The sequence below is a fragment of the Schistocerca gregaria genome, chromosome X, assembly GCF_023897955.1.
Source record: "Schistocerca gregaria isolate iqSchGreg1 chromosome X, iqSchGreg1.2, whole genome shotgun sequence".
Classification (NCBI taxonomy): domain Eukaryota; kingdom Metazoa; phylum Arthropoda; class Insecta; order Orthoptera; family Acrididae; genus Schistocerca; species Schistocerca gregaria.
The window spans coordinates 406,632,672-406,646,901 of record NC_064931.1 but is presented as its reverse complement, the minus strand read 5'-3'; the positions used below and the strand labels follow the sequence as shown (position 1 = coordinate 406,646,901).

The 14,230-nt window shown below is 37.7% G+C and overlaps 1 protein-coding gene across 1 annotated transcript; it reads left to right on the top strand.

Moving 5' to 3' along the window:
* Positions 1 to 2,769: 2,769 nt before the first annotated feature.
* On the top strand, positions 2,770 to 3,282 carry LOC126298101 (uncharacterized). Its single transcript, XM_049989420.1, has 2 exons — positions 2,770 to 3,051; positions 3,127 to 3,282. Exons 1-2 carry the CDS (start codon positions 2,770 to 2,772, stop codon positions 3,280 to 3,282), a joined length of 438 nt encoding a protein of 145 aa, XP_049845377.1.
* Positions 3,283 to 14,230: the final 10,948 nt, after the last annotated feature.

The window sequence follows — 14,230 nt, the reverse complement described above, 5'->3', positions numbered from 1 at the left end:
ATAATTCAATGTCATACAATACCTAGTAACTCAACGTCATCCACACAAATGCTTGTTGTATCATAAATATGTAGTCTGTTTTCCATAGGATTTACTTTTATCCTTCATAACAAAAACTCCACATATACACTACAGTATTTCAGTATACTAGATTTTATTTAGACAATAGCTCTTCATTAGATATGCAAATATAATTTGTATAGGGGTAAAAGACGGTATTTTCAGTTTTGCCTAAATATAAATATTATCAGAAAATGTTTACTGGCTCATATAGTCATTTACCAAATGAAAAGACTGTTGAAGAAGAAATTTCTATTTCAAATTTGTTTTCATCTTTTAACTTTCTCATGTTGACTGACAGCCTGATTGTAATGTTTTGTAGTCATATGGCTCACATGCCTTTTTGTGTTTGTCCTTTTTGTTCACTGACTGTTGTTGAGCTGTGCTGTTTTGGGAACTGTAGTTATGGAAGTCAGCATTTGTCTGAAAATTTGGAAGCTCAGCCCTGACTTATAAAACACATTTGAATATAGACAGTGAAGATGTTACTAGTATTTTAAGACAATTGAATATGGGTTTGCAGTGTGTCTGTAATGGAGAGAAGAAGAAAATGTCTCAATCAGCAAGAGGTGAAACCCCGAAATATTATTCCGTATGTTGTAACAGACTGAAAATAGCCAAAATACACCATTCTGGCTCCCTCTGAGCTACAAAATGTTGCAATAATTCTAGGAGAAAAACAAGATGAATTCAGTTTCTGCACAAGTTTCATGACATATTCATTAAAATTTAGGTTTTCAACAACACAAATCCCCAGTAGTTTCGTAGAGGTCACTTATCTATGGCTTTGTCACCCAACAGCAGATCAAGATTTATGTTTTGACTTTTTTCCCAAGCTACATTTAACTTCTTTTGTTTGCATTTAATGTCAGTCTCTTTGTTCTGAACAAAGAGTGGCCATTCTTTAGCACTTGATCAGCTTTTGTTTTTTATAAGTTGCCTTCTTGCATTTATTATTGCATTGGTATCATCAGCAAATAGTATGGCACTGCCTGCACCATCTGAGATCTGAGTGTCACTTATATAGACATGAATGGGACCTACAATACTGCCTTGTGGTACTCCTACTTCCATTTATTTTGCACCTAATACTAAACTTACTTAGTTGGACACAGTGGAGGACTGAAATGGACAATTGACACCAAAGAAGTGCAAACATTAGTTCATGAATAGCTGTGATGTAAAAGCTAGATTTATCCTTGTACTGGTCAATAGGACTTATAGGTTCTTTGGTAATTACTATGGTGTTGAGTTTTCTGTAATGTAAACTGGATGAGTATTCTATCTATAGTGAGTAAATACAATAAAGTGTTGACTACTAAAATAGTCATGTGTATTACCAGTGAAACACAACACAATGAGTCCCAACACAACAATGGCTGTGAAGGCAGAATGCCTCAAGCTGCCATCTTCCAGAAACACTAAGTGGCAGGCAACTACTCCAAGTATCAGCATAGGCTCAAGCTACAGCAGCAAGGACTACAACATATATTTCCACTGTTCTGACCAGACAGGCCGCAATTTTGATTAATAAGAGTGGACACCAGTTTTCAATTGTATGGAATTTCATCTGATATGAAACAGATTACAATGCTTATATCACAGTTGGAGTTAAATGTAGTTGGAAAATGAGACAATGTTTTACAACAAACATCGTGTGCCATGTTTAAAGAGGCTGTCCTCAAATGATTTCTGCTACTGCCAGAATCAAGGTTACAAAAATTACTGATAGTAAAGCATATGCAGTGATACCCCATCCCACATACTTCACTCATTCTTTGCAGTGGCAGCTATCACCATCATATCAGAACACCCTTTAAAAATTTTCTGGCACAGATGGTTGCCACAAAACACGAGGGTCACTGTCAGAACCTTTACAGATCTCTCCCTTCACAATTTGACACACAGTCATTATCACATACATAGACAACACAGCATGTGCCATTGTGGATGAGATTATTGCAGGAGGCTGTGGACCATACATTGTGACCACATCTACAACAGGGAGGCATAATGCACAGATGGCAGCAGTACACACACACACACACACACAAGGCCCACAGGCAGAGCCATCTACAGGGCAGTCAGTGAACAAACTAGTCACACTAAATGCTAGGCTGAGAAAGCTTGCCAGCGATGATGGGATTGAAGTTAAGATCAACCAGTGAAGCAGAAAGTGGTGTCGGTATCACAGGCATTTTCCTGACACAGTGTAGAAGCCTCTTCACATACCCAAATAAGAGTGATGGGTGGCAGTATGCACATGCACTGATGAAGAATTTTCACAATGACTAGAAGACATAAAGAATGTAATGGTATCAGCTGTTATGGACTCCACTCCATTATTTATCAAATATAGAAAGAATGCCATTGATGGTCTCGATGTTGGATCCAATGTCAAGGTTTTAACATCTCTCAATACAAAATTGCTCCAGTGGATGGCTTCCCCACCCATTCAGGGAGATTATCACATTTGCATTTTGATATTGTAGGTCCTCTTCCTCCTTCAGAACGTTTTTGCTCTCTAGTTGCAAAAGTAGATAGATTCACTAGGTGGTCTGAGGCTGTCCCAGTACTGAATCTTTCAACAGTGCTTGTTGCCCACTCCTTGATTTCTGCTTGGTTCTCCAAATTTGGTAGTCCTCAAATTATCACTACTGACAGGGGTAGGCAGTTAAAATGCTAATTATCTGAGGAGCTCTTGAGATTATGTGGAGCAAACACACAAGAATTGGGAGATACCATCCCGCCAGCAACGGGATGTTAGAGCTTATGCACTGTACGCTGAAAGCTGCTTTGGCCTGTCATGCAGAGTCATGGATGACAATACTACCATCAGTACTTCTAGGCCTCCACACAGTACTTAAAGAAGACTTAGGATGTTGCTTTGTCCAATTAGACTATGGAGACCAACTGAAAATACCAGGTGCAGTTTTCTCGCATTCCTCCCATTACAGTCTATCAGTTCAGACATATGCCATATTTTTACGTGCACTGCAAACTTACATGAAACTCCAGAAACATACCAACCTGTAGAAACATGGAGTCATACAAATTTTGTTCCAGGAAGACTTGTCCAAATACGAGTTTGTGTGCATAAAAGATGACACTGCTAGACCTCCTCTTTCCCCTCCATTTATGGAAAAGATCACTGACAGTGCTGACCAAACATTTGTAGTTGAAAAAAAAAATGTCAAACATGAAACAATGTCAGGTGCCTGACTTAAGCTGTCATACTCTGAAACACATTCAGATGAACCACACAATGAAACAGTCCAGTTGCTAGATTTCCCTCATTACATGTTGGACAAGGATAGAGGCATTCATCTCTCTGACCAGACCAGAGAGCCAAATGTGTTTATGCATTCTGGCAGACAAGTACTCTGTTGCCACCCCATGGTCTGGGTGGCACACCAACTTTTCAAGTTCTTTCCAGCTGAGGAGACGACAGGTAATGCGAGTAAAAATATGCTGCACACATGAATAGCTGAACTGCAGCTCTCCCAGAAACGTGGCGGTGGGAGGTGGGAAGGCGGCGGCGGGGTTGTTGATGCTGCAGGCTAAAATGACGGACAGTTGATATAGTGTGTGCAAGCAGTGATTCATGAATAGTTGTGATATAAAAACTGGATTTGTCTTTGTATTGGACAATGTAACTTGTGTTGTTTAGTAGCTTTATTTATCCATAGATCTCTTTTTACAAGGATATATAGGAAATGTTAAAGTATTTACCAGTTTAGACCAATTTACAACAAGTTAATTCATAAACACATACATTTACGGACTTCTAGTTAGAGACAATCATTAGATTCACTCCTGGTATACAATACTTTTTTTACAAATAAACCATTAAGTAATGTAATACCACACTCTTCACTCATATCTCACTATCGGTCATTGTACACACTATACACACATAGTTTCAGAACACTTCACTCACTACACACACACACTGGTTATTTCTGGGCCGTTTTCTGTACCTCAAATTCCCATTTGCTATCCTGAAAAACAGAGTCAGCATCCCTCTGTAATTAGAGAGATGTTTACCACAGAAAGAGGGAAGAGGTGTTAGTAATCTACAATGTATAGCTTGGGAACAAATTTTTCTAGAAAAGGAAAAAGACATAGTGTGAAGGTGCTATGTGGAATGTTGGATGTTTTATAATCATTATTATTATTTATTTGTGTAGCATTTTTCGTACCAAATGCCTACTCTGTTTTATCTAAGTAGCCCTTTGACATATAAAATGTATTGCATTACAGGTGATTTTTAGCCGCCATTATAAGAAAGTGTATTTTTGTAATTTATTTTATTCCCTTTGGTAATTTATTGTACAGTTTTATTCCTTGGTAGAAAATGTTATTTTGAGTTTAATGTTTATTTTTTCTTGGAAAATATAAGTTGAGTCTAGCTCTTATTCCATGCTCATGGACAGAACTGTTTGTGTAGTAATTACCAATGTTATTTCTGATGTGTACAACTGACTGGTAAACGTATTCATACAGAGCAGTTAAAATCCCCAGTGTTTTGAACAGATCTTTACAGTGAGCTCAACTACCATTTTTGGTTATGATTCTTTTGGTTCTTTTCTGGAGTTTGAAAATTGTGTTCGTATTTTGTGCATTTGTTCCCAAAAAAAATGCCAAATCTAGGAATTGAGTGTACATATGTATAGACACTGCATGTTACATACTAATGATAGGATTCTAAGGGCATAACATGTTGATGACATTCTGTTTGCAAGTACTTTTGTGTGTTCACACCACTTCAACTGAGAATCAATATTCCTTCCCAGAAATTTTTCATTTGTTACAGTCTTTAGAGGTGCCATCTACATTTAATTTAACTTTTTCGTTTTTCCTTTTCAAATTGAAATTCATGGCGTTAGTCTTCTTTATGTTCAATATCACTTCATTGCTTATTGACCGGCCATAAACTTCCCTGAGAGATTCATTTGCTTTCTCTGCAACGAGTTTTCTTGTTTCCTCAGTGACTATAATATTGCAGTCATCAGTGAAGACAATTTTTTCACCATGAGTAACACTACTGGGAAAGTCATTGATGTATATCTGGAATGGTATTGGTCCTAATACGCTACTGTGCGGAACCCCCATATTAATGTATTTTGATTGTGATAAGTGTTTTACTAAATGTTTGGATCTATTTTAAGTATGTGTTATCTCTACTCTTTGTACCCTATCTGCTATATATGATCGAAACCAGTCATTAGCATTATTCTTAATGCTTCTAATTTATTTAATAAAATCTTATGGTCAACTGCATCAAAGGTCTTAGAAAGATCAAAAAAATGACTGTGACACACACATCTTTGTCAAGAGCATCAAGTACAACCTTTGTGAATTCTACCATGGCTTACTACATATTTTTGCTATTTCGGAAACCATACTGTGATTCGCTTAAAAGATGGTATTTGTTCAGGTAATTCATTAATCTGTCTTTGGTAATTACTTATAGTATTTTTGAGAATGGTGACAATAGGGAAATGGGCTGGTAAGTTTTTACATCTTCTGCATTCCTTATCTGAAGCAAAAGTACAACTCTTGCTTATTATAACTGATCTGCAAATGTCCTTGATGTGAAGGATTTATTTATTATATTTGTTAAGGGGCCTTGCATAATTTCTATGCATTGTTTCAGTATACATACTGGTACTTCATCTAAGCCTACTGACTTTTTATATTTTAATTTTTGAACAGTGTTATTGACTTCATTCTCTGTGTGTGGAAGTAACATCATTGTATCTAATACATCATTGTATTACAGAACGCAGCATGTCATTCTCAATGGAGAGAAGTCTTCCGAAGTAAGAGTGATTTCAGGTGTGCCACAAGGGAGTGTCATAGGACCGTTGCTACTCACAATATACATAAATGACCTGGTGGATGACATCGGAAATTCATTGAGGCTTTTTGCAGATGATGCTGTGGTGTATCAAGAGGTTTCAACAATGAAAAATTGTACTGAAATGCAGGAGGATCTGCAGCGAATTGACGCATGGTGCAGGTAATGGCAATTGAATCTCAATGTAGACAAGTGTAATGTGCTGCGAATACATAGAAAGATAGCTCCCTTAGCATTCAGCTACAAAATCGCAGCTCAGCAACTGGAAGCAGTTAATTCCGTAAATTATCTGGGAGTAGGCATTAGGAGTGATTTAAAATGGAATGATCATATAAAGTTGATCCTCGGTAAAGCAGATGCCAGACTGAGATTCATTGGAAGAATCCTAAGGAAATGCAATCCGAAAACAAAGGAAGTAGGTTACAGTACGCTTGTTAGCCCACTGCTTGAATACTGCTCAACAGTGTGGGATCTGTACCAGATAGGGTTGATAGAAGAGATAGAGGAGATCCAACGAAGAGCAGCGCGCTTCGTTACACGATCATTTAGTAATCGTGAAAGTGTTACGGAGATGGTAGATAAACTCCAGTTTCGAGAACATACCTTCACCGAAGAGTCAAGCAGTATATTGCTCCCTCCTACGTATATCTCGCGAAGAGACCATGAGGATAAACTCAGAGAGATTAGAGCCCACGCAGAAGCCTACCAACAATCCTTCTTTCCACGAACAATACGAGACTGGAATAGAAGGGAGAACCGATAAAGGTATTCAGGGTACCCTCCGCCACACACCGTCAGGTGGTTTGCGGAGTATGGATGTAGATGTAGATGTATTTAGTGCAATATTATTTACAGATGGTATATTTGGTTTTGGGGAATGTTTGCTATAACATATCTGCAATACTTGAAAAATGCTCATTACATAGTTTGCTAAGTGTTGTGGATCATTACTCCCTCCCTTACCGGTATGTTATTCTGCGTTTCTTTGCCTCTCCCCACTTCCTTTTTTATAACATTCCAGACTGCTTTGCTTTTGTTCTCTGCATTATATATTATTTTGTCATTAAATGACTCTTTTGCAGCAATCAGCACCTTCCTACAGATTTTTTGTATCTATGATAGAAATTTAAGAATTCTGGTTAATTGTGACTCTCTTTCATGGAACTGAGGTATTTAAGTGCTTGGGAGGACTTCTTAATACCTGCTGTTATCCATCTGTTTTTGTGAGATGTTGATGCAGACATGCATACTTTCGGAAATGAGTTTTCAAAGTTCAATTTAAATAATGTGAAGAATTTCATATTCACAATGGTTTCCTTACACACTTCATCCTAGCTTTGTTTTGGTAGTTCCTTTGAAAATTCTTTTATTTTGATTTCTGTTAGATGTTGTTTGTAGGCTTGTGGTATAGGAAATGATTTGATGCCTGATTTTACTGTTGTTAATTGACAGACATGGTCTGCTAGTCTGAGATCTTTTACAGCTACATCATATTTTTCCCTCGGCACATGATCAATTACTGATGCACTCATTGTAGTATCCCTTGTGCCAATATTTACCAATAGGGACATCTCAAAACTTTGAAGGATATTTACGAGGGTGCGGCTGGATTCATTTATGATATTAGGGTTGATGTTAATGAACTCACACTGAATTATTTTGCCCTTTGTACTTGAGACTTTAGCTAGAACTTCTGTTAATTTATTGAAAAAAGTGTCCACACTACCATTGGGAGATCTATACACACACAAAATGATTAATTTCTTGGTGATATCAAGATCTGTTAATTCAGTAGCTGATATTTCAAAGTGTTTGTCTTCGCTTGCTGTATTGAGGTCATGTCTCGATTTGGACTGTGTTACTTTTTTGATATAAATGGATGATCCTCCACCCCTGAAGCAGTTCTGGAGCAAGAGTTTGCCCTATCGTACGATGATAACACTACATGTTGGATTTCTTTCTTTCTATACCAGTGCTCAGTAACACAAAGTATTGTTCAGTTCAAAGAGAGGAGCTCAACTTTTAATAGTTGTATTTTATTTTTTTATTGATGGCATGTCTTGATTAAATTAGATTAGATTAATACTTGTTCCATAGATCATGAATACGACACTTCATAATGAGGTATAACATGTCAGGATTGTTAAGTCTGCAAAATGTCCCAAGTTACTTTTTCCATTTGTTTGTTTTTCTTTGTGACATTGGTATGTGTGATATTTACAGTGTTAAAATCTGTCTTGCGAGTGATTCTTTCAATATTTTTTTAAAGTGCTGGAAATATTCTTGAGGCAGGGACCTGTTCTCTGGATTTATCCTACAGTGTTGGGTTTTATACTGTATGTGTTATGAAAATGTGTTTAAATATGAGTCAGGTGCCAATGAATCATCCAGTCAGCTACTTCTCAATATGTGTCTCTGTCTGCAAAACTCAGTTTGCGAGGTGAGGAACAGAGTGGGGGAGCAATGTGATAAAACATAGCATGTTGTAATCTCTCACCTGCTGTTATTGCACCTCTACAAACAATAATTTTGGTTTGTGTATTCATTGTTTTTTATGCAGTTACCTTCATTGTGTACACTAATACATCCATAAATGTTTAAAAATAAAAACTAGAATGAGTTCCACATTGGTTTATTTATGAGTTTCATGACTAATGTGCTGATTCTTCACAATGTAATTAATTTTGCTAAAAGCATTGTTTATTAAAAAATATGGGTAATAGAACTTGTTAGTGGAACACATTAGTCTTTTCTAATGAGCCAATCAGGTGCTCAGATCATAGAGGCACCAACCATTGGAAAGACATGACACTCCTATTTTCCTATAAGGTATTTTGATTTATATGAAACTTATTAATTTATGAGATAATTAACATTAAAGTTTGTGATCAACTATATTTCCCATTGTAGATTTTGCCTCTCCTTGTCAGATTTCAACCTTTGCCATTATGCTTTTGTTGACGTGATTTCAATGTACAATATTACATGTTTGTACATCACTAATTGATTAAGCTTCTAATTAAGATATCTGCATAATTTTCAGTATAGTGCATATACTCATGATTGGGGTATTCCCAACAAGAATGTGTAAAATTGTTTCATAAACTTTTGTAATTTATTGACCCACAACATGTTTCATGAAGCATTTTTTCAAATGATTACGTAACTTTTGAGATTGCCACATGTTTGCATGCCAGTCATTAAATAATTCGAAGCTACTCAAAATTTTCAGTGAAGGAACAGCTAGCACATGTACAATACTTATGTGAACTCTTGAGAGACCACAGCTATTTTTCTTTGTGCGAAAGTCAGTTCTTGAGTTCACAGCTTACATTTTCGGTGATTCCTTCCATATAGAAAACTTCCATACAGAAAACCTCAATACAGAAATCTTCCATACAGATAAGTGCAGATCACTCCCTACATTACTTATTTATTTTTGATTCAGTGTAAACACTCTAAGAAGGAAGCTGTAGTCAAGTCATTATGTGATGGTAGATTTAAAAATTGTGAATATAGCGTGTGAAAGGAAACATTACATAAATATGGTATGAATGAAAATGTATACTGACATTTATTATCCAATGATTTATATACAGTATTCACATATTTTCCAGTCAATGAGTTGAAGAACCAGGTGCCACAGATGGCTTGTGGCGGAACAAAAAACGGCAGCAATACCAAAAAAATATCAAAGAGTACTTAAGAATTTGGTGTTAAAAATTTTTACTCGATTTGAGATGTGCTGAAGGTGAATTTTACACAGTAATGTATGACATTTCTGAAAACAGTTTTGGTTACCAGTTATAAAAGTGTGTTATAACTTGTTTTCATCTCTGTATTTGTGAAGCAAATAATACATAAATCAAATGTTTTGATAAAACAAAAAATGTAATAGCACAGTCACTCAATGTGTTTTTCTGATCTGAAACTGAATGTCTGAATTACCACATGGTTTGTCTGAAAATTCCAGACACTATTTTAGCAGAGAAAAAGTGAAAGTACGTTTCTTAACCAATTTGTTTTCCTCATGTGTTAACTCATTTCATGTGTTAACTTATTTCCAGTTTCATTCTATATGTCTACATTTGAAGTAAAATTCTTTTCACCTATTCCAACTTATCTACCGCCATCTCTCCCATGTACTGGCCAGTCTTTAGTTTAATTTAGATATTTGCCTGTTCAGTGGGTCATAATTGTCATCACTCATACAGTTCTGAATGAGTCAGTTACAGTTATAATATACTTTCTCAATGAAAAATGTGGCAGCATACTGACCTTTTATTTACTTGTCATACACTACTCTTTTTGATCACAGTAATTTATAATTAAACAAGTTCAGTCTCTCTTTCACTCTCTTAAATACACCCCCCATGAGCCATGGACCTTGCCGTTGGTTGGGAGACTTGCGTGCTTCAGTGATACATATAGCCATACCGTAGGTGCAACCACAATGGGGGTATCTGTTGAGAGGCCACACAAACGTGTGGTTCCTGAAGAGGGGCAGTTGCAGGGCAACTGTCTGGATGATTGACTGATCTGGTCTTGTAACACTAACCAAAACAGCCTTGCTCTGCTGGTACTGCGAACGGCTGAAAGCAAGGGGGAAACTACAGGCATAATTTTTCCCGAGGGCATGCAGCATTTTTTTTACTGTATGGTTAACTGGTGATGGGGTCCTCTCACGTCGAGGTAAAATATAACCCCCATTTCAATCTACTTAAGAGGAGGTGTTTATCAGGAGAAAGAAAACTGGCATTCTACGGATCAGAGCGTGGAATGTCAGAACCCTTAATCGAGCAGGTAGACTAGAAAATTTAAAAAGGGAAATGGATATGTTAAAGTTAGATATAGTGGGAATTAGTGAAGTGCACTGGCAGGAGGAACAAGACTTTTGGTCAGGTGAATACAGGGTTATAAATACTAAATCAAATGGGGGTAATGCAGGAGTAAGTTTAATAATGAAAAAAAAGGAGTGTGGGTAAGCTACTACAAACAGCATAGTGAACACATTATTGTGGCCAAGATAGACACGAAGCTCACACCTACTACAGTAGTACAAGTCTATATGCCAACTAGCTCTGCAGATGATGAAGAAATTGATGAAATGTATGATGAGATAAAAGAAATTATTCAGGTAGTGAAGGGAGATGAAAATTTAATAGTCATGGGTGTCTGGAATTCGAGAGTAGGAAAAGGGAGAGAAAGAAACATAGTAGGTGAATATGGATTGGGGATAAGAAATGAAAGAGGAAGCCGACTGGTATAATTTTGCACATAGCATAACTTAATCACAGCTAACACTTGTTTCAAGAGTCATGAAAGAAGGTTGTATACGTGTAAGAATCCTGGAGATACTAGAAGATATGAGATAGATTATACAGAGATTTAGGAACCAGGTTTTAAATTGTAAAACATTTCCAGGGGCAGATGTGGACTCTGACCACAATCTATTGTTATGAACTGTAGATTAAAACTGAAGAAATTGCAAAAAGGTGGGAATTTAAGGAGATGGGACCTGGATAAACTGACTAAACCAAAGGTTGTAGAGAGTTTCAGGGAGAGCATACGGGAACAATTGTCACCAATGGGGGAAAGAAATACAGTAGAAGACGAATGAGTAGCTCTGAGGGATGAAGTAGTGAAGGCAGCAGAGGATCAAGTAGGTAAAAAGGCAAAGGCTAGTAGAAATCCTTGAGTAACAGAAGAAATATTGAATTTAATTGATTAAAGGAGAAACTATAAAAACAAAGTAAATGAAGCAGGAAAATTAGATCGGCAGAAAGTACAAAATGGCTAAGGAGGGATGGCTAGAGGACAAATGTAAGGATGTAGAGGCTTATCTCACTAGGGGTAAGATATATACTGCTTACAGGAAAATTAAAGAGACCTTTGGAGAGAAGAGAACCACTTGTATGAATATGAAGAGCCCAGATGGAAACCCAGTTCTAAGGAAAGAACAGAAAGCAGAAAGGTGGAAGGAGTATATAGAGGGTCTACACAAGGGCAATATACTTGAGGACAATATTATGGAAATGGACAAGGATGTAGCTGAAGATCAAATAGGAGATATGATGAAGAGTATGACAGAGCACCGAAAGACCTGAGTCGAAACAACGCCCCGGGAGTAGACAACATTCCATTAGAGCTACAGACAGCCTTGGGAGAGCCAGTCCTGACAAAACTCTATCATCTGGTGAGGAAGATGTATGAGACAGGTAAAATACCCTCAGACTTCAAGAAGAATATAATAATTCCAATCCCAAGTAAAGCAGCTGTTGACAGATGTGAAAATTACCAAACTATCAGTTTAATAAGACACAGCTGCAGAATACTTTATAGACGAATTCTTTATAGACGAATGGAAAAATTGGTAGAAGCCGACCTCGGGGAAGACCAGTTTGTAAAAATTTTGGTACACATGAGGCAATACCGACTCTACGACTTATCTTAGAAGAAAGACTAAGGAAATTCAAAGCTAAATGTCTAGCATTTGTAGACTGAGAGGAAGCTTTTGGCAACATTGACTGGAATACTCTCTTTCAAATTCTAAATGTGGCAGGGGTACAATACAAGGAGTGAAAGGCTGTTTACAATTTGTTCAGAAATCCGATGGCAGTTATAAAGGTCGAAGGCCATGAAAGGGAAGCAGTGGTTGGGAAGGGAGTGAGTCTGGGTTGTAGGCTCTCTCCGATGTTATTCAATCTGTATATTGAGGAAGCAATAAAGGAAACAAAAGCAAAATTTGGAGTAGGTATTAAAATCCATGGAGAAGAAATAAAAACCTTGAGGTTCGCTGATGACATTGTACGAGGGTTGTTTTTTAAGTAAGGGTCGTTTTTATTTAAAAAAAGATACAAATACTATTGTAAAAAAACTTTTATTTTCTGATTCTACACACTTTTACCTATTTTTCTACATAGTAGCCTCGTTTATTTAAGCACTTGTCATACCGTACAACAAAGTTTTTAATTCCCTCATCAAAGAATTCAGCCACCTTCTCCGACAGCCAAGAGTTCACGGCCGCTTTCACTTAATCGTTGTTATTGAAGCGCTGCCCGCCAAGATGGTGTTTCAGGTACCGGAAAAGGTGAAAATCGCTAGGAGCAAGGTCGGGGCTGTATGGTGCATGGTTCAAAACTTTCCAGCCACAAGAATCTATCAAATCCCGAGTCTTTTGAGAGGTGTGAGACCTAGCGTTATCGTGCAGGAGCAAAACTCCTTTTGTCAGCATGCCGCGCATTTTGTTTTGAATTGCTCTGCGGAGCTTCTTTAGAGTTGCACAGTAGGCATCTGAGTTGATTGTTGTTCCTCGTGGCATAAAGTCCACTAGCAAACCACCGCGCTGGTCCCAGAACACAGTTGCCATAATCTTGCGCTTTGACAGCGTCTGTTTGGCTTTGACCTTGACCGGTGAGATTGTGTGTTGCCATTCCATCGATTGTCGCTTGCTTTCGGGACTGATATGGGATACCCATGTTTCATCTCCAGTGAAAATATGACTCAACATGTCATCCACTTCTTCCTCGTAACGAATCAAAAAGTCCAATGAAGTGGCAAATCTCTTCCCTTTTTCGTCCTCTGTGAGGAGTCTGGGTACCCACCGAAAACGCAGTTTCTTGAAGTTTAGGTTTTCAAGCACAATTTTGTACAAAACCGATCTTGAAACTTGTGGAAATTCCAAAGAAGGAGTGGAAATTGTGAATCTCCTGTCCTCACGAATCTTTGTTTCGACTGCAGCCACCAAATCATCAGTGATCACAGAGGGCCGGCCTGAGCGTTCTTGTCATGGACGTTTTGACGGCCATTTTTAAACTCTCTAACCCATTGACGCACTTTACCTTCACTCATTGCATTCAAGCCATAGACTTCTGCTAACTGACGAAAAATTTCTGCAGCTGATAGGCTTCTTGCGGTCAAAAAAACGTGTCACTGACCGTATCTCACAAGCCGCGGGCAATTCAATAATCGAAAACATTATAAAGTAGCACAGTGATGCGTACACGTCAGCTACAGAGCTGCAACTTGCATCAGTGTGAACGGGAAGGATGCTGGCAAGTGTTGCGGTGGCTTGTTGCAGCTTCCGCGCGAACTACGGGACTATACGCGCGAACGGCCCTTACTTATAAAACAATCCTCGTAATTCTATCAGAGACAGCAAAGGACTTGGAAGAGCAGTTGAAAGGAATGGACAGTGTCTTGAAAGGAGGATATAAGATGAACATCAACGAAAGCAAAACAAGGATAATGGAATGTACTCGAATTAAGTCGGGTGATGCTGAGGGAATTAGATTAGGAAACGAGACA